General features: G+C 45.8%; 1 protein-coding gene across 1 annotated transcript in view; it reads right to left on the bottom strand.

The window, feature by feature from the left end:
• GRHL2 (grainyhead like transcription factor 2) overlaps nucleotides 1-24,844 on the bottom strand; it is a 98,077-nt gene that overhangs the window by 21,479 nt on the left and 51,754 nt on the right. Inside the window, exons 7-8 of the mRNA XM_077270979.1 lie at nucleotides 12,787-12,898; nucleotides 11,609-11,703 (exon numbers count right to left, since the gene is read on the bottom strand). Of these exons, the coding sequence (XP_077127094.1) occupies nucleotides 11,609-11,703; nucleotides 12,787-12,898 (207 nt within the window). The remainder of the gene's footprint in view (nucleotides 1-11,608; nucleotides 11,704-12,786; nucleotides 12,899-24,844) is intronic.

Genomic DNA, 24,844 nt, shown 5'->3' with positions numbered 1-24,844 from the left:
CTTACCTGCTATAGCACTACATAGTGCAACTTTATTTGTTTGCTACATATTATACAGTCCTGGCCAAAAGTGTTGAAATTGTTCCAGAAACTGAAGTATATCTCCCAGAAAATTATTACAATTACACGTTTTGCTATACACATGATTATTTCCTTTGTGTGTATTAGAACAAAACAAAACAAAAAAAAAACAAAAGGCAAGAAAAAGGCAAATTGGACATAATTTCACACAAAACCCCCCAAAAAGTATATTTATCTTCACAAGGATTTGTTAATTTGATCATTTCCACTTTTGGGACAGGGCTGGTCTCAGTTTTCCCCACTCACCAGGTTATCGTCTTACAATGCACCCTGACAGTGCACTCTCTTGCTGGATTGTCCCTTTTCATCAGAGGCAGTGAAGGAGCACACTGTCACTGTGCAATAGGAAGAATAGTGTGCATAATAAAAAGTGTGCTTGTACTGAGCATAGGACGGAAAGGACAACTGTTGCATATTCAGTTGAACAGGGACTTGCCCAGCCCTTGAAACGGACATCACTGACGATGCTTCATTTCATGAAAAGGCAGAGAGAGCAGCCTCTGCCCCCTGATGACGTCTTGTTTGAGTATCCCAGCACTGGGGGTTATCAAATTAAACTTTATAAAAATGAAAGTAGGTAAAAATATATACCGTATTTTTCGGACTATAAGACGCACTTTTTTTCCTCCAAATTTGGGAGGAAAGTGTGGGTGCGTCTTATGGTCCGGATGTAGCATGTGGGGAGGGGGCAGCAGCGAGTGGGATCGCACTGTTATCCCACTTCAGGATTGTCCCCGCTGCCCGGAATCAGCTGCTGGGGAAACCACATGGCCCCGCTGATTAAGTGCAGTGAATATTTATTAGCTGCTCCCCGCCCACCGATCAGCTGAGCGGTGAGCCGGAGCAGCAAATGAGTACTGCACTTATGCAGGGACACACAGTTTCCCCAGCACTGATTCCGGGGAGATTTGTGTGTCCTGGGGAGGAGGCAGCACCAGCAGCAGGGGCCAGGAGATCGCTGCATACCTGCCTGCCATGCCTGGATGCCGAGTGTTGTGCACAAACAGGACCTGTGATGATGTCAGAAGTGGGCGGGCTGGAGCATCTCCCTCTTCCTGACATCATCACAGGTCCTTCAGGCTCCCCACTAGAATCTGCAGCTTCCTCATAACCTGTGCTGTGGAGAGGCAACAAGAGGGAGGGCTCTGTGTGTGCAGCCATGGGATGCTGTTACCTCACCCCAGTGGCTGGCTGGCTGCCACAATTAAGAGGTTAGTCTACAAAACACAATAAAGCACTCTGCCCCTCCTGTGGTGAACTATAACTCCCAGCATGTCATAGGATCTGCAGGACATGCTGGGAGTTATAGTTCTCCCATGGGATTTTAAAGCAGCACTCCAATGCTATTTTGCAGTGCTGGAGTGGTGCTTTCACTATAAGCCCTGTGCCCCCATTCTTATACTCACCCTCCAGCATCTTCATATAGTACTTCACAGACACCACACTGGTCCCGCAGCTTCCAACATAATAACATACTATTATATATAATAACACCACATATAATAGTATGTTATTTATGTTATTAAATATTTTACCACATTTTTTGCTTCAAATATTTTTTTTCCCTATTTTCCACCTCTAAAACCTGGGTGCGCCTTATAGTCCGGTGCGTCTTATAGTCCGAAAAATACGGTATATGTAAAGCAGTTAGATTTGACAGGGAAGGGTAGGGACTTTTTAATTAAACCATATTACAAAAACTATTATATATTAAAATAAATAAAGAGACATTTGGACTATCGCCTTTAAGGAGGACAACCATGGCAAGCATCCTGCATGGTGTTGGGCTGTGAGCACAACCCCCATCTGTGGACGTCGGACACTCAGACCATCCTCATGGAGTCGGTTTCTAACCGTTTGTGCAGACACATGCACATTTATGGCCTGCTGGAGGTCATTTTGCAGGACTCTGGCAGTGCTCCTCCTGTTCCTCCTTGCACAAAGGCTGAGGTAGCGGTCCTGCTGCTGGGTTGTTGCCCTCCTACGGCCCCCCTCAATGTCTCCTGGTGTTCTGGCCTGTCTCCTGGTAGCGCCTCCAGCCTCGGGACACTACGCTGACAGACACAGCAAACCTTCTTGCCACAGCTCGCATTGATGTGCCATCCTGGATGAGCTGCACTACCTGAGCCACTTGTGCAGATTGTAGAGTCTGTCTCATGCTACCAAGAGTGTGAAAGCACAACCAACATTCAAAAGTGACCAAAACCTCAGCCAGAAAGCATTGGTACTGAGATGTGGTCTGTGGTCCCCACCTGCAGAACCACTCCTTTATTGAGGGTGTCTTGATAATTGCCAATAATTTCCATCTGTTGTCTATTCCATTTGCACAACAGCATGTGAAATTGATTGTCAATCAGTGTTGCTTCCTAAGTGGACAGTTTGATTTCACAGAAATTTGATCTACACTCTGTTGTTTAAGTGTTCCCTTTATTTTTTTGAGCAGTGTATAATATACACACACATATATATATATATATATATATATATATATATATATATATATATATATATATATATATATATATATATATTACACACATACATGCATACATACACAAACATATATACACACACACACATTATATATATATATATGATCTTGCAATATTCACAGCGGCCACAAAGCTGAGTAAGAGGCTCATACTTTCTGCTCTTGTGTGCATAAGCTGTGACAGACTGATTCATTGACTTCCTACAGGAGAACTTCCCAGGCATGCCCAGATCTGGGGAAAAGGTCGTTGTGAAGGAAGGGAGAAGAGGTGAATGGTGGATTCAGTGTCATCTACAGTCATGGACAAAAATTTTGAGAATGAGACAAATATTAATTTTTCAAAAGTCTACTGCTTCATTTTTTCTAATGGCAATTTGCATGTACTCCTGAATGTCAGAATGATCAGCTTAACAGCAATTACTGTACTTGCAAAGTCAATATTTGCCCAGAAAATGAAAACTTCAACCCCCAAAACACATTTCAACATCATTGCAGTCCTGCCTTAAAAGGAGCAGCTAACATCGCTTTAGTGATTGATCCATTAACACAGGTGTGGGTGTTGATGAGGACAGGGCTGGCGATCAATCAGTCATGATTAAGTAAGAATGACATCACTGGACACTTTAAAAGGAGGCTGGTGCTTGGTATCATTGTGTCTCTTCAGTTAACCATGGTTATCTCTAAAGAAACACGTGCAGCCATCATTGCACTGCACAAAAATGGCCTAACAGGGAAGAGTATCGCAGCTACAAAGATTGCACCTCAGTCAACAATCTATCGCATCATCAAGAACTTCAAGGAGAGAGCTTCCATTGTTGTCAAAAAGGCTCCAGGGCGCCCAAGAAAGACCAGCAAGCGCCAGGACCGTATCTTAAAACTGTTTCAGCTGCGGGATCGGACTACCAGCAGTGCGGAGCTTGCTCAGGAATGGCAGCAGGCTGGTGTGAGTGCTTCTGCACGCACTGTGAGGCGGAGACACTTTGAGCAAGGCCTGGTTTCAAGGAGGGCAGCAAAGAAGCCACTTCTCTCCAGAAAAAAACATCAGGGACCGACTGATATTCTGCAAAAGGTACAGGGAGTGGACTGCTGAGGACTGGGGCAAAGTCATTTTCTCTGATGAATTCCCTTTTCGATTGTTTGGGACATCTGGAAAACAGCTTATTCGGAGAAGAAGAGGTGAGTGCTACCACCAGTCTTGTCTCATGCCAACTGTAAAGCATCCTGAAACCATTCATGTGTGGGGTTGCTTCTCAGCCAAGGGAATCGGCTCACTCACAGTCTTGCCTAAAAACACAGCCATGAATAAAGAATGGTACCAGAATGTCCTCCAAGAGCAACTTCTCCCAACCGTCCAAGAGCAGTTTGGCGCCCAACAATGCCTTTTCCAGCATGATGGAGCACCTTGCCATAAAGCAAAGGGGATAACTAAATGGATCATGGAACAACACATAGAGATTTTGGGTCCATGGCCTGGAAACTCCCCAGATCTTAATCCCATTGAGAACTTATGGTCAATCATCAAGAGACGGGTGGACAAACAAAAACCAACAAATTCTGGCAAAATGCAAGCATTGATTATGCAAGAATGGACTGCTATCAGTCAGGATTTGGTCCAGAAGTTGATTGAGAGCATGCCAGGGAGAATTGCAGAGGTCTTGAAGAAGGGTCAACACTGCAAATATTGACTTGCTGCATTAACTCATTCTAACTGTCAATATAACCTATTGGTCCTCATAATATGATTGCAATTATATTTCTGTATGTGATATAAACATCAGACAAACACTAATAAAAACCAGAGGGCAGCAGATCATGTGAAAATATAATTTTGGTGTCATTCTCAAAACTTTTGGCCATGACTGTACAACATTGAGAGGTGTTACTTTCATTGTAATCCTGTCTGTGATGATAATGAGACTGCTGAAAAGTCTTCTGTACAGGTATGAAGTGTGACTATCATAAGGCCTAGTGGCTTGTGTGAAAAATGCAAAATTTCTGATTTTTTTTTGTAACTATGGTAATATGGAAAACTGAAAAAAAAAAATATTAAAAAAATAAAACACACAAACCTGATTTAAACAATAGTTATTTTCTGATGACAGCTTCCCTTGAAGTATAACAGGCTTTAGTGATGCAGCCTTTACTACTGTGACAGCTTCTCTGAACGAAGTACAGTGTGTACAGTGGGGTGGGCGACATATGAAGGGGATATATCACCATAATAAAATCTATAGCCTTAGGATATTCCTTAACCATAACTAATCCGAATATTAGGCAGGCATAATGCATTTATTGTTTATCTCATTACCATAACAGCCAAGTAAACTGAAAATGCAAATGATGATTCCGGGCATCCTGTCATCTCAAAATTTCTTCTTTGAAATGCAAAATCGATCTACAGTATATGCTCCATGCATTTCCCCAATGGCAGAAATGCACATAATACAGAGCAGATATCATCTCCATATACACAGAGAAAATATGAGCTTCACATTCTGGTTAGTTATTCAGCTAGATGAGTCTCTTAAATTTTTATACTTTAACCCAACACAGTCAATAAAATACAAAGAATTGCGTAAGATTTTCTTACTATCTACGTATATTATGCTTCAGGCGTGGTCAGATATACAACTGCGCTCAATACTAAATGCTTTTCTTTTAAAGAACACTTGTGACCTCTCCTAACATGTCTCATACACATAACTCTTCCTTGTGCCCATCCTCTGTTATTCTTCCTGCAAATTGACAACAGGAGGTCCTCACTGTCCTTCTAAATCATGAGTGTCTGCACAATGAGTGTCAGACTGCATGTAACATATACATCAGGAACTGAAAGTTGTAGGGTACTCAAGTATTTCTTGTTTTTTCCTCCCCCTCTGAGAAAATCGGATCACACTCTGATCAGAGTGTGATTAGCATTATCGTCCCAATTCTCTCGGATGAGAGAATACCGGTGGTGTGACCCTAGCCTTAGAACTTTACTCATTTTGAAAGCTGCACATGCTCAGTTCTTGAGTCCATTGAATCTGGTCTACATTATGGTATGTGGAGTCCCCTGGGCAAATCATACTGACCAATATCCAAAAAACACCACCTCTCAATGCACAAAATAATTCCACCATAATACCCTAACATCAGAGGTATAAAGTGCTTAACTAGCGAATAGTGATGCCACACATACCTTCTAAACATTCCGGATCAAGTGGGACATTCCCAGATTTGCTTCGAGTTTCCAGGGAGGGAGACTCGAAATTCAACTAGATGTGCCTCTTGAAGGAGATAGCATTGAATACAATGATGGAGTAGAGAGCCTCCAGCTCCCTACTCCACCATTTACCCTGAGCTCTCCGAGTCTTGGTCCAGCCGGTGGGACAACTCACTAACTACATTGTTCCTCTTGAGCCGAGCCACCAAAAGCTCAAAGCACCGCAGCTCATCATAGGAACAGGGCTAGGGGAGTATTTTTTGCTTTATTTACCCAGCGCCCTACAAGGATGAGGCACTATGAGTGCATCATATTTTGTGGAGGTATCATACTGTGTATGGGGAATTATGTTTGTGGAGCATCACACTTTGTGTGGGACTGGGGTCATCGTTCTGTGTAAAGAGGACAATGTGGGCACTCAGGAAGCCTCCTGCAGTGTGGGGGGCATCAGTGGGCGTGAGTGGGGACAACATACTGTGTGTAGGATACTCAAGGGGTTTTATTCTTTTTGGAGGGATATCCTGGGGTGACATTCTGCGAGGAGGAAACTGCGAGGAGGGCATTTTACTGTGAGGGAACACTAAGAGGCTTTACTAATACATTTGCACTGTGTGGGTGCACAAACATTGCAGGGCAGGTTTAGGGCAAAAATATACACGCATTCTCAATACTTGTCCTTCTTTCCTAACTTTCAAAGTGTAGAGGTATGCAAATAGTGCCCTGTAATACTCAGCGCCTGGGTTTCCAAAAAATCAGATGGTCGGAGGCTCTACGGCACCCTTGTACTGTAACTTAGGTCTATACAGGGCTCCTTTAAGAAAGTCTCTTTGTTATTCTGATTCACAGCAGGATAATGTCTTCCACAAGAGCACAAAGTGGTGGAAATTAAACATAGCATCAGTAAGTTGTGCGTCTGTGTTGGGTAAACATGAGATCTGGTATTTACACAATAATAATCCTGCATAGCCGGGACAGGGAGGAGCGCGCTGGAAAACAAGCGCCATTAACCTATAAAGTAACCCTGTCTGCTTACATGCAGAGCTGCAATCTGTGCACTGAGACTTCACTATAATGCACAAATCACCAAGATTCTCCTCATCTTCATTTATTCACTTTATTGTCACTGTCATAGAGAAAGACTAAAGAGTCAGTGATGTCCCTGCTCTGTCTGCCTCTGTCCTACCTAAACACATCATACCGGTCATTATTGAGCTCCTCTTCTTGCTGGGCCCCAGGTGTCCTCCTCCTCCCTCCTGGTGTCCCACAGCAATGTGAACACATCCCTTAGGTTCTGTCCTCTTAAGCCAACCATACACATCAGATGACTGTCAGCCAAAGGATCGTTCAGCTGCCATCCATCTCGACCGACTCTCCCATACACAGGAGCAATCGTTTGGCCATGTGTTCCTGTGTCCTCTATGAGGCCAGTTTCACACGTCAGTGGCTCCGGTATGTGTAGTGACAGTTTTCTCACATACCGGAGACACTGACACATGTAGACCCATTCAAATGAATGGGTCTATGCACATGTCTGCGTGTTTTTACGGACCGTGTGTCCGTGTGCAAAACACGGAGACATGTCCTCTTTTCTCCGGCAGCACGGTCCGCAAAACGTCCCGCACACATGCACACGGAGAACAGTGTGCACTCTCCTCCGTGTGTACGTCCCGCCGCAGGAGAAACAGCGCTACAGTTAAGCGCTGTCCCCTGCGTGTGGTGCTGAAGCCAGTATGCATCCCTTCTGTCCTGCTCGGCTGAAAGCAGCGCTTGCAGGAGAGAAGGGATGAAAGATCAAGGTTTTTTTTTTGTTAAAAATAAAGTTTGGGGTCACCTCCCGCATACCACCCCTCCCCACCCCCCGCGCACCCGCCCGCTTGCAGAGAAATACTCATCCAGCTCCCGCGATGCCTCCTCTCAGCGCCGGCAGCTTGTCCTGTGTCAGCGGTCACGTGGTACTGCTCATTACAGTGATGAATATGCGGCTCCACCCCTATGGCATTGCGGGAGCTGGGTGAGTATTTCTCTGCAAGCGGGCGGGTACGCGGGGAATGGGAGGTGGGAGGTGACCCCAAACTTTATTTTTAACAAAAAAAAAAATAGATTTTTCATCTCTTCTCTCCTGCGAGCGCTGCAGGGGACAAGAGATGAATGCCGCCTTCAGCACCTCACGCTGGGGACAGCGCTTACTGTAGCGCTGGCTCTCCTGCACGGTCCGTGTGGTCCTCAGGCGGCACACGGTTGCTGCACGTGTGCCACACTGATGTGCCACGTGAGCACACAGATAACTCCGGTACTGGAATTATCTGGACGTGAGAGACTGGCCTGAGAGAGCGGCCGACTGACATGTAAGCTGGTGGCTTATCTCAGCAAGAACAATGTGGTCAGCAGTCCGCAATCTGACATGCCTGATTGCCATCTCTCCTGATCATCATTTGGCCAGCATCCCCATACTCATTAGACCGTCGGCAAAACCTGTCGATATTGGCAAGTTCGGCCAACATACGTCTAATGTGTATGGCCAGCTTTAGTCATCCAGGTACATAGATTTTCCCAACATGTACTGTACTTCTAACAGAATGGCGATGAGCAAAAATGAAAAAACAATACCTTCGAGATGAGCATAATTTTTCAGAATCCAAATTTTTCGAGATTTGAGTCACGTGAATCCAGCTAATTTTGCCGTTCTGCCACCATAGTTCCCAATTGTGTCCATGAAGTGCATTGTCCCAAATCAGACGGAGTGAATCCAAATCAGACTGGGAAACCAGAAGTCAGAAGACGAGAGGAACGCACAGGGAGCAATGGCCGCAAAACAGGTGTGAGGCAGGGTTAGGATAGGCGAGTATAAGCTTTTGTTTAACCCCTTTCCTCAGCTTAATGAATGAATCTTTGGGGCATTTTCCATGCATCACATATCAATTTTGTCAAAATCGAATCTAATTAATGTGTTCACTTCTCTTTTTTTTTTTAAAGTTAGCTAATATGGGCATGGTTTTTGTTTTACAGATGCAGGGGATTCATCAATTAATTATATCTTGCAATTTGAAACATCTAGATTGAGAGCCCCAGTAGAGACAGTGGCGAAAATGTCTGTAAAGTACTGCGGAACTAATCGCACTATATAAGTGAGAAAAATAAATGAATGAATAAATACATTTGAAAACGAGTTCGCAGTTCTTTTTATCAGGAGTCATCATCAACAGAATCCTTTTTAAGAAATCGCAAAATGTTGGCGTAAATGTACTCCAGTCTCCCTTAGATGTCATTTTATGCACATTAGAAAACACCAGTGATTGTCTTACCGCTGTCTCTAACATCATGTCTTCCCTCTATCTGAAACTGAACCTGTCAAAAACTGAACTCCTCGTGTTCTCTCCCTCTACTAAGGCTACTTTCACACTAGAGTTAACTGCATTACGTCGCAAATGCGTCGTTTTGCCGAAAAAACGCATCCTGCAAAAGTGCTTGCAGGATGCGTTTTTTCAGCATTGACTAACATTAGCGACGCATTTGCGACGCAATGACACACGTCGCAACCGTCCTGCGACGGTTGCGCCGTGCTGTGGCGGACCGTCGGGAGCAAAAAACGTTACATGTAACGTTTTTTGCTCCCGACGGTCCGCTTTTTCCGACCGCGCATGCGCGGCCGGAACTCCGCTGGAACTCCGCCCCCACCTCCCCGCACTTCCCCGCACCTCACAATGGGGCAGCGGATGCGCTGGAAAAATGCATCCGCTGCCCCCGTTGTGCGGCGGGGACAACGCTAGCATCGGGGACCTCGGCCCGATGCACGGCGACGGGCCGAGCCCGACGCTAGTGTGAAAGAAGCCTAACCTTCCTTTGCCTGACATTGCCATCTCCGTATGCGGTTCCACCATTACTGGAAAGCAACATGCCCGCTGCCCGCTGCCTTGGGGTCATGCTTGATTCCGAGCTTTCATTCACCCCCCACATCCGATCACTGGCTCGCTCTTCTTATCTGCATCTCAAAAACATTTCTAGAATTCGCCCTTTTCTTACTTTCGACTCTGCAAAAACTCTTACTGTTTCACTTATTCATTCCCGTCTGGACTATTGTAACTCTCTACTAATCGGCCTCCCTCTTACCAAACTCTCCCCGCTCCAATCTGTCCTGAATGCTGCTGCCAGGATCATATTCCTCACCAACCGTTACACCGATGCCTCTACCTTGTGCCAGTCATTACACTGGCTACCCATCCACTCCAGAATCCAGTACAAAACTACTACCCTCATCCACAAAGCTCTCCATGGCTCAGCACCACCCTACATCTCCTCTCTGGTCTCAGTCTACCACCCTACCCGTGCCCTCCGCTCCGCTAATGACCTCAGGTTAGCATCCTCAATAATCAGAACCTCCCACTCCCGTCTCCAAGACTTTACACGTGCTGCGCCGATTCTTTGGAATGCACTACCCAGGTTAATACGATTAATCCCCAATCCCCACAGTTTTAAGCGTGCCCTAAAAACTCATTTGTTCAGATTGGCCTACCGCCTCAACGCATTAACCTAACGATCCCTGTGTGGCCTATCATTAAAAAAAAAAAAAATCAGGTTCCTCTCATCATGTTCTCATACACTTTATGCAGTTAATAGCACTCTGTGTCTGTACTGCTACATACTTAGGCACTTAACTGGTTAATGCAGCGTTACATGAACACCCGAGCCCTACACTATGGCTGGTCCAAATAACTAAAGCAATTGTTACCATCCACCTCACGTGTCTCCCCTTTTCCTCATAGTTTGTAAGCTTGCGAGCAGGGCACTCATTCCTCCTGGTATCTGTTTTGAACTGTGATTTCTGTTATGCTGTAATGTCTATTGTCTGTACAAGTCCCCTCTATAAGTTGTAAAGCGCTGCGGAATATGTTGGTGCTATATAAATAAAATTATTATTATCTGAAATTATTGTGCAACATTTGCCATATTTTTAGCAGAATTTGCAACTTTTTTCTCTTAAAAAAAAAAAAAAAAAAAAAAGGAGCACCAAAGATAAAAGACAAAATTGAAGAGCATCAAATCCATCAATCCCTTACGTCATTTTGAAGAAAATGTCAATGACGAACACAAGAACAAAAAAAAAGAAAAATTGACATTAAAAAAAAAAAATAAATAATAATATATCACAAATGAAAATGCGGGCCCTTTATATTTGGCAGAGCTGCCCCCTTCTTCGGTTTTATGGTCTAGTGTTTGATGAATGATAAGACAGAGGTCATAATGAAAAGGAAATGCTTCATTATGGCAGGTCTGAACCAGTTTTTTGCATGTAACGATCACAGAATAAAAAAATATGACTAAAGTTCAGGGAACAGCCAGTGATTACTAATACCTGGCGTGCCTCAATCTGTAATTATCAGGGGTGTATGTAGAGAAGAGGGGGAACCCACAGCAAAGATTACCCCCGTGCCAGCAAGACCTAATCCTGGGTTCGCAGGAATTTTCCGGCTACTCCTAGTAAGTATGATACCACACACAGCCCATGGACAACAGTAGCGTTGTTTTTTGGGGGGAAAGCCACCTTGTTTTTTTTTTTTCATCTAATCCAACCCCTTAAATTTCTCTTAGGTTGTAGACCTCATGCTAAGGGGATTCTTCCAAAGTCCTCACAACCCCATCCATTAAAATGGGGGATGCACCCTACCTGGTTTGAGTCCCTTTCTTCATGGGCTTCCTAGTAGCTTCACAAGCAGAGATCTTGAAAATGGTGCAAACAATAATAACATTCCTTTAAGCTCTGACCGCATCTAATTAATGTGCATGTCTGCTTCCACTGCACACACACAGGTAAATGAAGGAACGCGTTTCGCTTACCTTGGCTTCTTCATTGACATCCCAGGTGAAGGACACCGCATTGTAAGCGATTTCTTCAATGTTCCCAATAGTGTTAAAACTTTCCTTATAGTCGGCTGTGAAGAAGGTAAAAAATGTATTAATGCACCAAAACTGTCCAGGACTGGATAATGGTCTTACAAAGGCTAGTAAAATAGACTGCCTTCAAGATGGCATAACTAACTATGGAGGGTACCAGTAAAGGCAATGCCATCATTAGAAAAAGGATGGTATATGGAACTTATAATGGAGCCAAAAGCGCCAATGATCCTCAAGCAAATCCTGACAGAATAGAAAGTTGGATTGGATGACGTCATTTGCTAATGAACCGAGAGATCTAAATATGTCTACATTGGGTGGAAGAGCCCTTTTTTGGGAATCTGTCACCAGGTTTTTGATACGTATTCTGAGAGCAGCATGATGTATGGGCATAGACCCTGATTCCAGGAATGATACCATGAATAAGACCTGAATGTTCGAAACGCGTCAGTAGGACCACCGGGGACCCCACATCTACCATGTACCAAGACAAACACCTGTTTTTAATATGTTCTAAATAAAATTAGATTTTTATTCTATGAAGTCACATGCTGGAGATTACTCTCTTTCATCCTTTTGCCATGGACAACGCCTCTGATCAGGGCGGCTCCTTGCATGGATAGACTTTGGATTCCTGCTGACTTTTCCTCCTTTCCCTTGTCCTTGATTTATGATTCCAGGAATGTCTCATTTATTGGGCTGCTTGTTGTAGTGTTTATAATATCATTGTTTTATCAGCAGGAAATTATCACTAGAGTACTAGTAAACCTGCTGTCAGGAAGCCCAACCCCGCTCCCACCACTGATTGACACCTTTCCGCCTATGCACAGTGTACACAGAAAGCTGCCAATCAGTAGTGTAGGTGGGGTTATATACAGCTCGGCATTCAGAGAACTGGTAGATTTGCAGCAAATAAAACAGTTTTCAATCAAAACTGAAGCAAGCAACCTATTAAATGACACATCGCTGGAATCAGGGTGTCTACCCCTACATTAAGCTGCTCTCAGATGGGATAGGACAAATCTGGTGACAGATTCCCTTTAAATAAGAGCTGACATAGATTTACTAAAGCTTATCACGTCACATAAAATGGGAAGCAGGCGTATAGGAAGTATTGTTACCAATGTCGAGGACGCGCTGTTTCGCCGTGTGTTGGCGGGAGTGCCAGTATTTCCAGTACTTTAATTGTTCATCACGATTCTTGTCCTCGCTGAACACAACCATGATGACACTCTGTGGGAAAAGCAATGAATAACTTTAGATAGATGTATATATGTATATGCAAATACTGCGATTTCTGTGTAAACTGTATGCTGTAACATATTGTGAGACCTGCTGACAGGCAGCCCAAAAAGAGTTAATTGCGTCCCCACAGAGGCTCGCTCACTTGCCCCAGCTCTGATTGGTATGCAGTAGCTTCCGAAAAGAGCTGGAACAAACTCCCCTGGGCAGTCAGCCAATGACTGCAGCTTTAACTCCTGTGATCTGGTAAGAATAGAGTTGTGTGTAAGGGGTTAGCCATTAAGTGAGAAGAGGAAGGCAGATAGCAGGAGAAGAGGAAGGCAGATAGCAGGAGAAGAGGAAGGCAGATAGCAGGAGAAGAGGAAGGCAGATAGCAGGAGGAGTTTTCTCCCCCTGACTGCTGGGTCTAGAAGGCACCAATAAAGGAAGGGGATCGAACTGCCTTCATTTTAGGACGATTCCTATTGCACCTCTAGTAGGAAAAGCAGCCTCAGAACAGAAGCATAGCTCAGCCCTAAGGAAAGAATACCTTGAGTTGATGTAACAAGACAAGTGTCCCACAGAGATCTGTCTGTCCGCATGTATGAGTCAATCTTCAACTAGGAGCGTAAACGATCGTTAATTACCTACTATCTGAATATATTAATTGCCCCGTTATCATTAGGAAAGTGACTGTTCTGTTTAAGTTCACACTGCTTCTTCATGATTGGGGATTATTTGCACAAACCGCCATCATCCTCTACCTAAAGAGGCAGCTACTGTGCAAACCCTAATTCTCCATATTACCTGTTCTGATGTGCGCAGATTTGGGATTCACCATCAGCCCTACGTCCAGAAGCCGGTCTCAAATGGTCTAACACGCAACTGGCACAGCGACCAACTATGTCCCACTGTTATATCCCTTTTATATATCGTGGGACTTTGTGTGCAATTGGGGATGGAAGGACAGAAAGCTGGGCCACTGTGAGGCAAATTATAGACCGCCAGGAGCACAGCCCTCTGCCGTGCACCACATGAGGTTACCGCACTAGAAGTCCAATAGACAATGAATGGAGAGAAGACCATACATATGCACCTCCTTGCCATTCATGATGCAGCTCTGCAAAGCCCTGTTCTTGAATGTGCTGGAAGTCCCAGGAGTTGTACCTGCAGCGATCAGTAAGCTATCCCCCATCCTATAGGTAGAGCTTTAATGGAGTATCCCCACAAATGAAAATTACACTGTTTTACATAGGCCAATGATCAGCCCAATGAGTATTTAGAAGATCTGTCGTTCCCCCTCACTGGCCTGTGCGAATATGAAGAACAAGCAAAACACACATCGAAGTGCTGATGTAAAACATGCAAACTGTACAGGGACAAAACGTGTGAAAGACGGGTGTAAGCAAGCACCAATCGACTTCGTTATATCAGCAGCACTCCAATGTAATCCTGCCCATACATGCTGTTAACGATGATGGTACAGATAGTACTGCCTCCTTGTCTCATCGTATAGACACAGGTTCTACCACCTCTATGCCTTTTCCTAAAACGGTCAGGCATGTGGAGCGCCCCCACACCGCCGCAGGGCCGAGGGGTACCCGGAGCCGGGCCTCTAGGTCTCAGTCCTGGGGTTGTCACGGTGGCTAGACCCGGTCCGTGGCCCTGTCTGTCAGTGGGGGACGTCCGGTGCAATAAGCGATGTTGTAGCGGTGCAGTTGTGGGGTGCAGGTCGCGGTAAATAACGAGGACACCAGGTTGCAGTCTCTTTACCTCTTTACTGAAGCTCTCTGGGTCCTCAGTCCGGAATACGGCTCACCAGGCTGCGCAAGTCCGGCCGGTCCAATGGCACTTCCAGAGCTCTCCTTGCAGGTGGAAATCGGTGCCTTCCTTCTAGCGCTATGTGTTGCAGTCCTTCCCTGCTGTGCTTACGGAAAGTACCCCACAACTGTTGTGTCTGTTTCTCGTGTTCCCTCACAACAACTTAATTCGCAATGATCTTCCTCGTCCCTCCAGATACTATGGTAGGAACGCACCCGTATGACGGGGAGGCTCGGAGATCTTCCGGGACTCTATCTGCGCCCCTCTCCTGTTGGTACCCCCCTTTGCCTTCCTGGGTGATGCGTGAGACAGTCCGCCTCAAGCTAACTGCCCTGCCGTAGGTCTGAGGTATGGCTTGAAACTCTTTACCTCCTCGGCGTTCCGGCCACCGGTAGTGCGCCTCAGTAAGGTGCTGCCTCTTTCAGCACAACCCTCACTGGTATCTCCTTTCGCTTGATTTCGTTTCTCACTCAGCACAATCTATCTCGCTTCTTAGTCCTTCCTTGGGCACCGCCGCTATGCTGAGCAGGCACGGTCCCTTTACGTTCTTTCCATGCCAAGCCTCTGCCAGGATCCCACCCCTGGCAGAGACCCTACAGTCTCTCCCTTCACAACACCCTCTGCCACCAGGTGTTGCTCCGTTCAATCCCGTCAGCGTTCTCTCTAACTTCCTGCCTGACCCCCAGTTTACCCACTATGGTGGGGAGTGGCCTAATGAATAGCACCCTTAGCTCCCCCCGGAGGCCCAGCTGTGAAATGTATTGGTGACTGTGATACCTGCTCAGAGAACTCCTTCCGTGCCATCGAACGCAGCATGGCCCCCCTTAGTGGCTGAACCATGCTACTGCAACGACCAGGACTCTGGGGCGCTGCACTCCCCCCTGGTTAAACACAGTACTCTGGGACTGGGAAGAAAAACAACAATACAGGTTAGCAAAAAGACATACAATTTTGTTGAGTGCAAATAACAATAAGTATACTTAAGTAGGCTTCCCTTTATGGGAGGTGAGGACACTTGTAACGTTACAAACATAATTAACCTTATAATTTACAGAGTATAAATAACTTCTGTTACCCAACCGGGTATTCTATCTAGTGCAATTTTTGAAATAATAACTTAACATTGCCTTTAAGAAACTCACACTCTTAGTCTATCAAAGGCCTTCCTATAATCACATTATAAGGCATTTCAACTTTACATTCTCCTTCTTGTGAACCTGCAGGACCGCCTGTCCCTACGGCACCAGGCCTACTGCCTCTCCTTTCTTCTACAGGACCGCCCTGTTCAGCCAGGGCCTACTGCCTTTCGCTACTATACACAGTATAGACATAACATTCCTTTCGGTTGAAGAACTCTGAGCCAGCTCTACTCGGCCCCTTTAAGGACTCACTCTCTAACCCCTACGGGTTCACTCTCTGTCCTTAGCAATAAAGTAACTTTTCAATGGGGACGCAGGGTTTACCTTCTATCCTCACCCTCATTATTACTTCTCTTACTTTCAACTATGCAGACCTCTACTTCTACCCCTACGGGCTCTCTGCATCTTTCCTGTCTTCAAAACATTATTCAAATTTCACATTTTAACAAATTCAACACATATAACTCGGCATGTAAAACAGTTACATTTCTTTTCAAGGCATCATTATGGCATTACTGTTCTGCAACAGTATCTCTCTCAAGTTCAGTTTCTCACATCCCCTTTAAGAGGAGACCAAGTCTTTCTAAGGTAGCTCGTCTCCTCAGCCTACCGGCCCATGCAAAGGTTCCGGCATGGTATCTTCGCAAAGTGTCTTTAACTAGAACCGGTAGGAAAGGTATCTTCACAAAGTGTCTTTGGCTCAAACAAATAGGGCAAATATCTTCGCAAAGTGTCTTTGGCTAAAACCAGTAGGGAGCACCTTTAAGAAGGTGCAAACTATTTACAAGGGAAGTTCGAATCATGCACAGTCCATGATTTCTGCAGTTCTCTTTTTTTTTTAAAAACTGTATAAACTTCAGGAAAACAACAGTGACCCCGGGTCAACAAAGGGGTCACCTTTAACCCTAGACGGGTTTAGCAGCAAACAGGAACAGTTAAAGGAATGAACAGTTAACTATTTACATTTTTCATGGTATCGAGGTTTATTCTCCTTCCGGTGGCTTTGGTTCCTGGACCCCGGCCACTGTGACACGGATTCCAGCGGCAAGCTCCACAGGGGCCACCAGGTCACTCGGCGTCTGGATTTGAAGACTAACCTGGCGGGCAAGCTCGGGAGCTACTACAAAGCGCACCGTGGAGATAGTAACGAGATCCGGCAATTCTGGATCACCCGTAATTGGGGCCACAGGTGAGACTCTCTCAGGCTCACATCGCCGCACCTTCCGGGCACGCCATCCTTGCGCATTCTGGTGGCGGGTGTACGTCACTTGATCTCCCTCCCGTAGCGGCTCGCCCTCCCGATCACAGCAGGGGGTGTCCACGTCGTAGCCAGCAACGAAGATGCCAGTAGGTAAACCTGATTCCCAAATGGAGCCCCACCCTTTCTTGGGGTAGAAGGCCGATACAATTCCTCGTCTTACTGCGTCCTTTCCACCATATATAAACTTCTTACTTTGCATCTCCTGTTTTTCAACTTCTTCGCGCTGCTTCCAGTGTTGGAGTATGCATTGTTTGTACTGTTCCCAGGTAAACACCGCAATAGTGAGACCATCCACTGGAACCCCGTCCTGCTCGACCCAGGGGGTATCCCATCGAAACATCACCCCTCCCGGGTCCATCTCTATGGGTTCCCCCCACTTGGTGGGTAATGGTGGTAACAGTTTCCCCATCGCGCCAGGGGTGAGGATCGCCCGGTCAATTGTGAAGGAAGGGCTACTGTTGCGGGGGAAATCGGTCGCGGGAGCGGGATCGAGTGCGGGGGCAGGGGCGCCTTTCGTACCTGCGCCTAGTGTGGTCCCACCGTGGTCGATCCGGTCCGCCGACAAGGGCGCTGGAGTCGGCGGCAGCCCGGACCGTGGCTCCTCCAATGGGATTCTCGGATTCGGCTCCGCTTGCTGTGGTTCCTCCTCCTCCAACTCCGAGGTCGGGATTGGTGGAGGTAATTCCGCTGTCAGCTTCACAGGCTCCCGGTCCGTCGCTGGTGAAGGATGGTAGGCCGGGATCGCTTCTTCCTCGCTCAGGCACTTGCTGCTCGTCATCGCCGCCTGATAGTCGCCGGCAGTGCATGCACCTAACTCCGCCATTTCTCCGAGGTCGGGCTTCTCCGTCGCCAGCTTCCCGCCGTTGCATATCAAGGGGTGTTTCTCTTCTGCTTTGGGGCAGGTCATTCCTCTGCAGCCAGAAGTGCAGGGGGCGGTAGCCATTTCTCGCGCCACACTGGGAGTCTCCGCCCATAACACGCCCTCCTTCCCCTTGGGTGTAGCAATGGCGGCGCCTTTTGGCGGGAACTTTTGGCGGCTAATGGCGCAGCACAGTCTTACAATAAAGTACAGTCCAAGCACAGTAAATCACAGTCTCTAGGCACACATGACCTGATTCTTCAGGCTTAAGTAGATCCTGTTCGTGACGCCAAGTTGGAGCGCCCCCACACCGCCGCAGGGCCGAGGGGTACCCGGAGCCGGGCCTCTAGGTCTCAGTCCTGGGGTTGTCACGGTGGCTAGACCCGGTCCGTGGCCCTGTCTGTCAGTGGGGGACGTCCGGTGCAATAAGCGATGTTGTAGCGGTGCAGTTGTGGGGTGCAGGTCGCGGTAAATAACGAGGACACCAGGTTGCAGTCTCTTTACCTCTTTACTGAAGCTCTCTGGGTCCTCAGTCCGGAATACGGCTCACCAGGCTGCGCAAGTCCGGCCGGTCCAATGGCACTTCCAGAGCTCTCCTTGCAGGTGGAAATCGGTGCCTTCCTTCTAGCGCTATGTGTTGCAGTCCTTCCCTGCTGTGCTTACGGAAAGTACCCCACAACTGTTGTGTCTGTTTCTCGTGTTCCCTCACAACAACTTAATTCGCAATGATCTTCCTCGTCCCTCCAGATACTATGGTAGGAACGCACCCGTATGACGGGGAGGCTCGGAGATCTTCCGGGACTCTATCTGCGCCCCTCTCCTGTTGGTACCCCCCTTTGCCTTCCTGGGTGATGCGTGAGACAGTCCGCCTCAAGCTAACTGCCCTGCCGTAGGTCTGAGGTATGGCTTGAAACTCTTTACCTCCTCGGCGTTCCGGCCACCGGTAGTGCGCCTCAGTAAGGTGCTGCCTCTTTCAGCACAACCCTCACTGGTATCTCCTTTCGCTTGATTTCGTTTCTCACTCAGCACAATCTATCTTGCTTCTTAGTCCTTCCTTGGGCACCGCCGCTATGCTGAGCAGGCACGGTCCCTTTACGTTCTTTCCATGCCAAGCCTCTGCCAGGATCCCACCCCTGGCAGAGACCCTACAGTCTCTCCCTTCACAACACCCTCTGCCACCAGGTGTTGCTCCGTTCAATCCCGTCAGCGTTCTCTCTAACTTCCTGCCTGACCCCCAGTTTACCCACTATGGTGGGGAGTGGCCTAATGAATAGCACCCTTAGCTCCCCCCGGAGGCCCAGCTGTGAAATGTATTGGTGACTGTGATACCTGCTCAGAGAACTCCTTCCGTGCCATCGAACGCAGCATGGCCCCCCTTAGTGGCTGAACCATGCTACTGCAACGACCAGGACTCTGGGGCGCTGCACATGGACAGCGCCACCCCCTGACTCTCCATGTAATTGATGTGAGCATAGTCTTTATCTTTGTCTTTCCCTGTACATTATAGAGGCAAATCAGTATCGCCTTCCCAATCCTGATCTTTCTGTGAGTCCGGAGTCATGGCGCCTGTACTCAGAAACTGAAATGTCAATCTATCCAATACATTTTGGAATAAACACTGTAAAAAAACAACTTTGTAACTGTAAGATAAATTAAAAGTTGGAAAGTCTATATATAGATATACATATACACATCAATAATTAAGAAGTCCCATATGATATCCAGATTGCAGGTTAATCACAAGTTACACAAAAGTTTGCGCTGCCCGAACATTGCTCCAATCTCCGGATCCGTGCACTTTCCCGTACAGCTGCTGCTTCCTCCCCTTTCTCTTGTGTCCCTACATGTAAGAACAGGAATTCTGTCACCATCAAACACTTTCATAGGAAGAATTTTCACAAGAACAGCCACTCCTTGGTAAAATATACAGGTCTTTGCATTCCTTCAGAATTTCCTCCTAAGGTTTAATTTTTCTTCCCAGAGTAGAGCTTTCCCTCAGTCTTCATAGTAAAACTTTTTTCTCCCTGTTTTATGGAATTTAGAATACCAGACACATTTTAGGTCACGTTCCCACAATGAGTTTTTTTGTGAGTTATTTATATTTATACCAAAAAATGAGACTGCAACTTCTCCTTATTCCCAAGAATGAAGAAAAACCTAATGGGAAAGCGTTTTCAGGACGTAGAAGAGGTTAACAAAAAATAGCTGGAGGCTAACAGCATTAGTCCAGAAGAATATTAAAAAAAAAAACATTGGGCCAAGTGCATATCATCTACACTGTGTTCCAAATTATTATGCAAATAACATTTCCTCATATTTTCTCTAAATTACCTATCTGAATTGCAGTCATTGTTATTTTCCAGTCATCTACTATTCTAGTATAATTGCAATGTTTTGGAACAAACTGCCTATGAAAACAGTATCTTTTAAAAAAAATAAACACTCAAAATGCATGTTCCAAATTATTATGCACAGCAGAGTTTTCAACCTTTTTTATTATTATTTTGAACAAAAAAAATGGTCAATTGTGAAGTTATAAGCATTATCAGCTTATCACAAAATGAAATCAAACAGTTTTCAAGTGAAAACTTTATTCTAGGTGATGTTACATTTGCACATAGGACCCCTTGTTCGAAAGAAGCTTCTGAACTCTCTCGTCCATTGAATTTGTCATTTTTTGGATGGTTTCTGCTTCAATTGTTTTGCATGTGGACAGAATACCCTCCCAGAGCTGTTGCTTAGATGTGAACTGCCTCCCGCCATCATAGACACTCCTTTTGATGATGCTCCAGAGGGTCTCAATGGGGTTGAGGTCAGGGGAAGATGGTGGCCACACCATAAGTTTGTCCTCTTTTATGCCCATAGCAGCCAGAGATGCAGATGTGTTTTTTGCAGCATGAGTCGGTGCATTATTATGCATGAAAATGATCTTGCTGCGGAAAGCACGGTTCTTCCTCTTGAACCATGGCAGGAAGTGTTGTTTTAGAAACTCCACATAGATTATGGAGTTCATCTTTACCCCTTCAGGGATCATAAAGGGGCCGACAATCTCCCCATGATTCCAGCCCAAAACATTACTCCACCTCCTCCTTGTTGGCGCCTTAGCCGTGTTTTCATGGAGTATCCATCAACCAGCCATCCTCCACTCCATCCATTTGGACCATCGAGCGTTGCACGGCACTCATCGGTGAACAAAACAGTTTGGAAGTCAGTCTTCATGTATCGTTTGGCCCACTGGAGCTGTTTCTGCTTGTGTGCAGTGGATAGAGGTGGTCGACAGGATGGCTTACGCACAGCTGCAAACCTCTGAAGGACCCTGCATCTTGTTGTTCTGGGGATGTTGGAGGCAACAGCAGCTTCAAAAACTTGTCTGCTGCTATGACAAGGCATTTTTGCAGCTGCTCTTTTAACCTTATGAAGTTGCCTGTTGGAAAGAGTCCTCAATTTTTCCTTATCAGCACGCACACGTGTGTGCTGGGAATCAGCTACATACTTCTTGATTGTGCGATGATCACGATGAAGTGTCTTGGCAATGTTGATTGTAGTCATGCCTTGACCTAAATACTCCACAATTTGTTGCTTCTCAGCAGCCGACACATCCTTTTTCTTTCCCATTTTGTAGGCTGCTTAATAATGTGGAACAGCCTCCTTAAGTAGTCTTGCCTTTATTTGGACACACCTGCCAAACTAATTTGCACAGGTATCTGCAATTGCTTTCAGTGATATAAAGCCCTGACACACATCACCATCAATGAGTTTAAATGACAAACAAAAACATTCTAACCTTATCTCTCCTAAACTCTTTGTGCATAATAATTTGGAACACAGTGTAAAGGACAGGACTTTAAGGGTATGTGTACACGCTGCGGATTTTGCTGCGGATCCGCAGCGGTTTCCCATGCATTTACAGTACCATGTAATGCTATGGGAAATGAAATCCGCAGTGCACATGCTGCGGAAAAAAACGCGCAGAAACGCAGTGTTTTATTTTCCGCAGCATGTCAATTCTTTGTGCAGAATCCGCAGCGGTTTTTCACCTGCTCCAATAGGAAACTGCAGGTGAAAACCCGCAGCGGAAATTCCGCAATGGAATCCGCAGCATGTGCACATGGCCTAAAGGGGATTAATAGTTCTAAGACGCTATCTTGGATACAAAAAATGTAAATAAGTAATTCTCGTTTTTGGAGGGTACCCTCTCGTATCTCAGAAAAAATGCAAGTCATTCAGTTTACTTATTGGATGCAGAAATGGGACAGAAAATCTGCAACATCAGAAACTCACCAAAACCTCCTTGTGTGCATTTCATTTGTGTTTTATGCGTTTTTTTTTACATTCAATTGAATAGGTAAAAAACAAAACGCAGCAGAAACGTAGAAAGAATTGACATGCTGCGGTTTGAAAGAGGAAAAAACAGCTTAAAAACTGTAAGGGAAAAAATGCACCATGTGAATGAGATTTTAGAATTCTCACTTATTTTTGCTACTACTATAAAACGCTGCCAAGGAGAAAAATGCAGCAGAATCGCTACATGTGAACAAGTCCTTAAACTGTACAACCCCCCATTCCTGCTTTACCCCCTTAACTACTCCCCCACTTAAGTGAAGGCCAACTATCTTGTATTGGTTCACCATTTTGGTTCATTTTTGTGGAAATGTATCTAATTTAGTGCAATGAAAAATTACCAGTGTGCACAGTGCCTTAACTACACAAGTGCAACGCTGCATTAACTCATCAACATTGACAACAAGCAACTGGATTCAAACGTGCAGTATGAGACACACGTAGCCACTTTCTTCCAGGAATAGTGCCACTCTTGTCCTCAGGTTGTGTCTAGTATTGCAGGTCTTGACCCCAGTGACAAATAATGTTATAGTCTGCTGGAGTTTGGGGCAGTCATTGTACCAATGGGCTCCATAGAGGTTGGCTAGTCTCACACTTTGATATGCCAACACAAATCCACTGTCTAAGTTCTGGTTTAGCACTAAAAGAAGACCCCCTCTGATATAGTTTATGGACCCCCATTGATGAACAATAAAGGGATTTTCCCATGAAAAACATTCAAGTTATAATCAATCAGCTACAATGACACTGCCGAGAATCGTGTCTTAATATACGGGCTCGGCATGATTTATAGTCATCACAGGTCAATATATAGAGGCTAAAAGCCACATTGTTCACCTCACCTTTCTTGAGATGTTTACCTAAGGTATGGCTCCCTTTCCTTACGTCTTTAAACGACAAATCTATAATGTAGCCACCGCAGAACTACTCCCTCTGCTAACGTAAGAGACAACCCAAAGAGAGAATTTCAATAGCTAGAGATACACTATCTCATTCAGGCACACCTCAGCCCAGGGTATGGAAACCACCTACACGGGACTGATAGAAATGGACTGAAGACAGATGATGAGCTGGTGTCCATAATTCTACACAGGTCACCAACTGACTAGACTCAAAAATGGACTTTGGGTCCCCTGTTCCCATAATCAGGGGGTCTCTGCGATAGGTGACATTTTAATGGGCCTACCCATTCAACCAAGTTTTGGCAAAGGTAATGGAGAACCATCCGTACAATAGAGGTTGAAAATATTGTGGGATTCTCTATCTCAGAAATCCTTTAATGACACAAACAATGAAGAGAGGTCCTACAGTTTCCCATTTATTTCTCCACGCCCAGAGACAACATGCAGTTTCCGAGTTTCGCCTACAAGTATTTAACTAAAGGCGTCAACATTGGACGTACGAGAAGGAATGTGATCTCCAGCTCAGCGTCTGTGCCTTTGTGCCCCGGCACCCACAACTCCACCTTACAATGGAAACAGTTTCACCTGTGAAGTATATGTCTGATGTACGGACATTACTGATGTTCCCCCGGGGTTTTTGCTCCAACACCTGTAGCTGTCGCTTTATTGTAAATGGCTACAAAGAGAAACTCAATAACAGCTGTCCGATACAGAGCGGAGCCGTCATCCACACCGGTCAGGGGATAAGATAGATGCGTGCCACACTGGGAAAGCGATCAGTCAGGTATTGGGCACTTTATGCATCACAACTCGGTTTTGTAACAAATTTCTAACAAATTGTTAGAATGAGCTGTGAACGTTATGTAAATTGAGTAGATCTATCCGAATGGGTGTGATTCTCTGACCATGTGGTAATTTCTAATAAAAATAAGATTAATTGGAACCTGCCTGCTTTCTCATCTTTTCTGTTTTAGTAAATACTCGTATTCCCCATAAAATAGCAATTCTTGATTGAAGGACACATACACAGATAGTTAAGCAATCGTTCAGCTGACAGACATCTTGACTCTCCCATACATAGGAATGTTTGGCTCAGCTGAGCTGTTCTGTGTGTTCTATAAAAGCTGTTGCCCGATTCCTCTGGTCCCGTCACTTCAGACTCCACTGCTCCCATCACTCCAGACTCCTCCACCCTCCTCAGCCCTCGACCCTCCACAGACTCTTCCACCCTCGACCCTCCACAGAACTCTCTGTCCTCGACCCTCCACAGTCCCCTCTGTCCTCGACTCTCCACAGACCCCTCCATCCTCAACCCTCCACAGACCCCTCCATCCTCGACCCTCCATAGACTCCTCTGTCCTCCACCCTCCTCCACAGACTCCTCCGTCCTCCACAGACTCCTCCATCCTCGACCTTCCACAGACTCCTCCGTCCTCGAACCTCCTCCATCCTCGAGCCTCCTCGACCATCCAGTGACTCCTCTGTCCTCAACACTCCTCTGTCCTCGACCCTCCAGACTACTTTGTCTCCCTCCCTCCAAACTCTTTACATTCAGACTCCTCTTTACCTTCTGGCAGACTTCTGGCCTTATTGTATTTTCTGGGAGAACAAAAGGTTCGGCTGCTGAAATTCAGC

Source organism: Ranitomeya variabilis, chromosome 6 (assembly GCF_051348905.1).
Source record: "Ranitomeya variabilis isolate aRanVar5 chromosome 6, aRanVar5.hap1, whole genome shotgun sequence".
NCBI classification, from domain to species: Eukaryota; Metazoa; Chordata; class Amphibia; order Anura; family Dendrobatidae; genus Ranitomeya; species Ranitomeya variabilis.
Note: the sequence above shows the minus strand (reverse complement) of the source record. Positions and strands in the feature narration are given on the sequence as shown.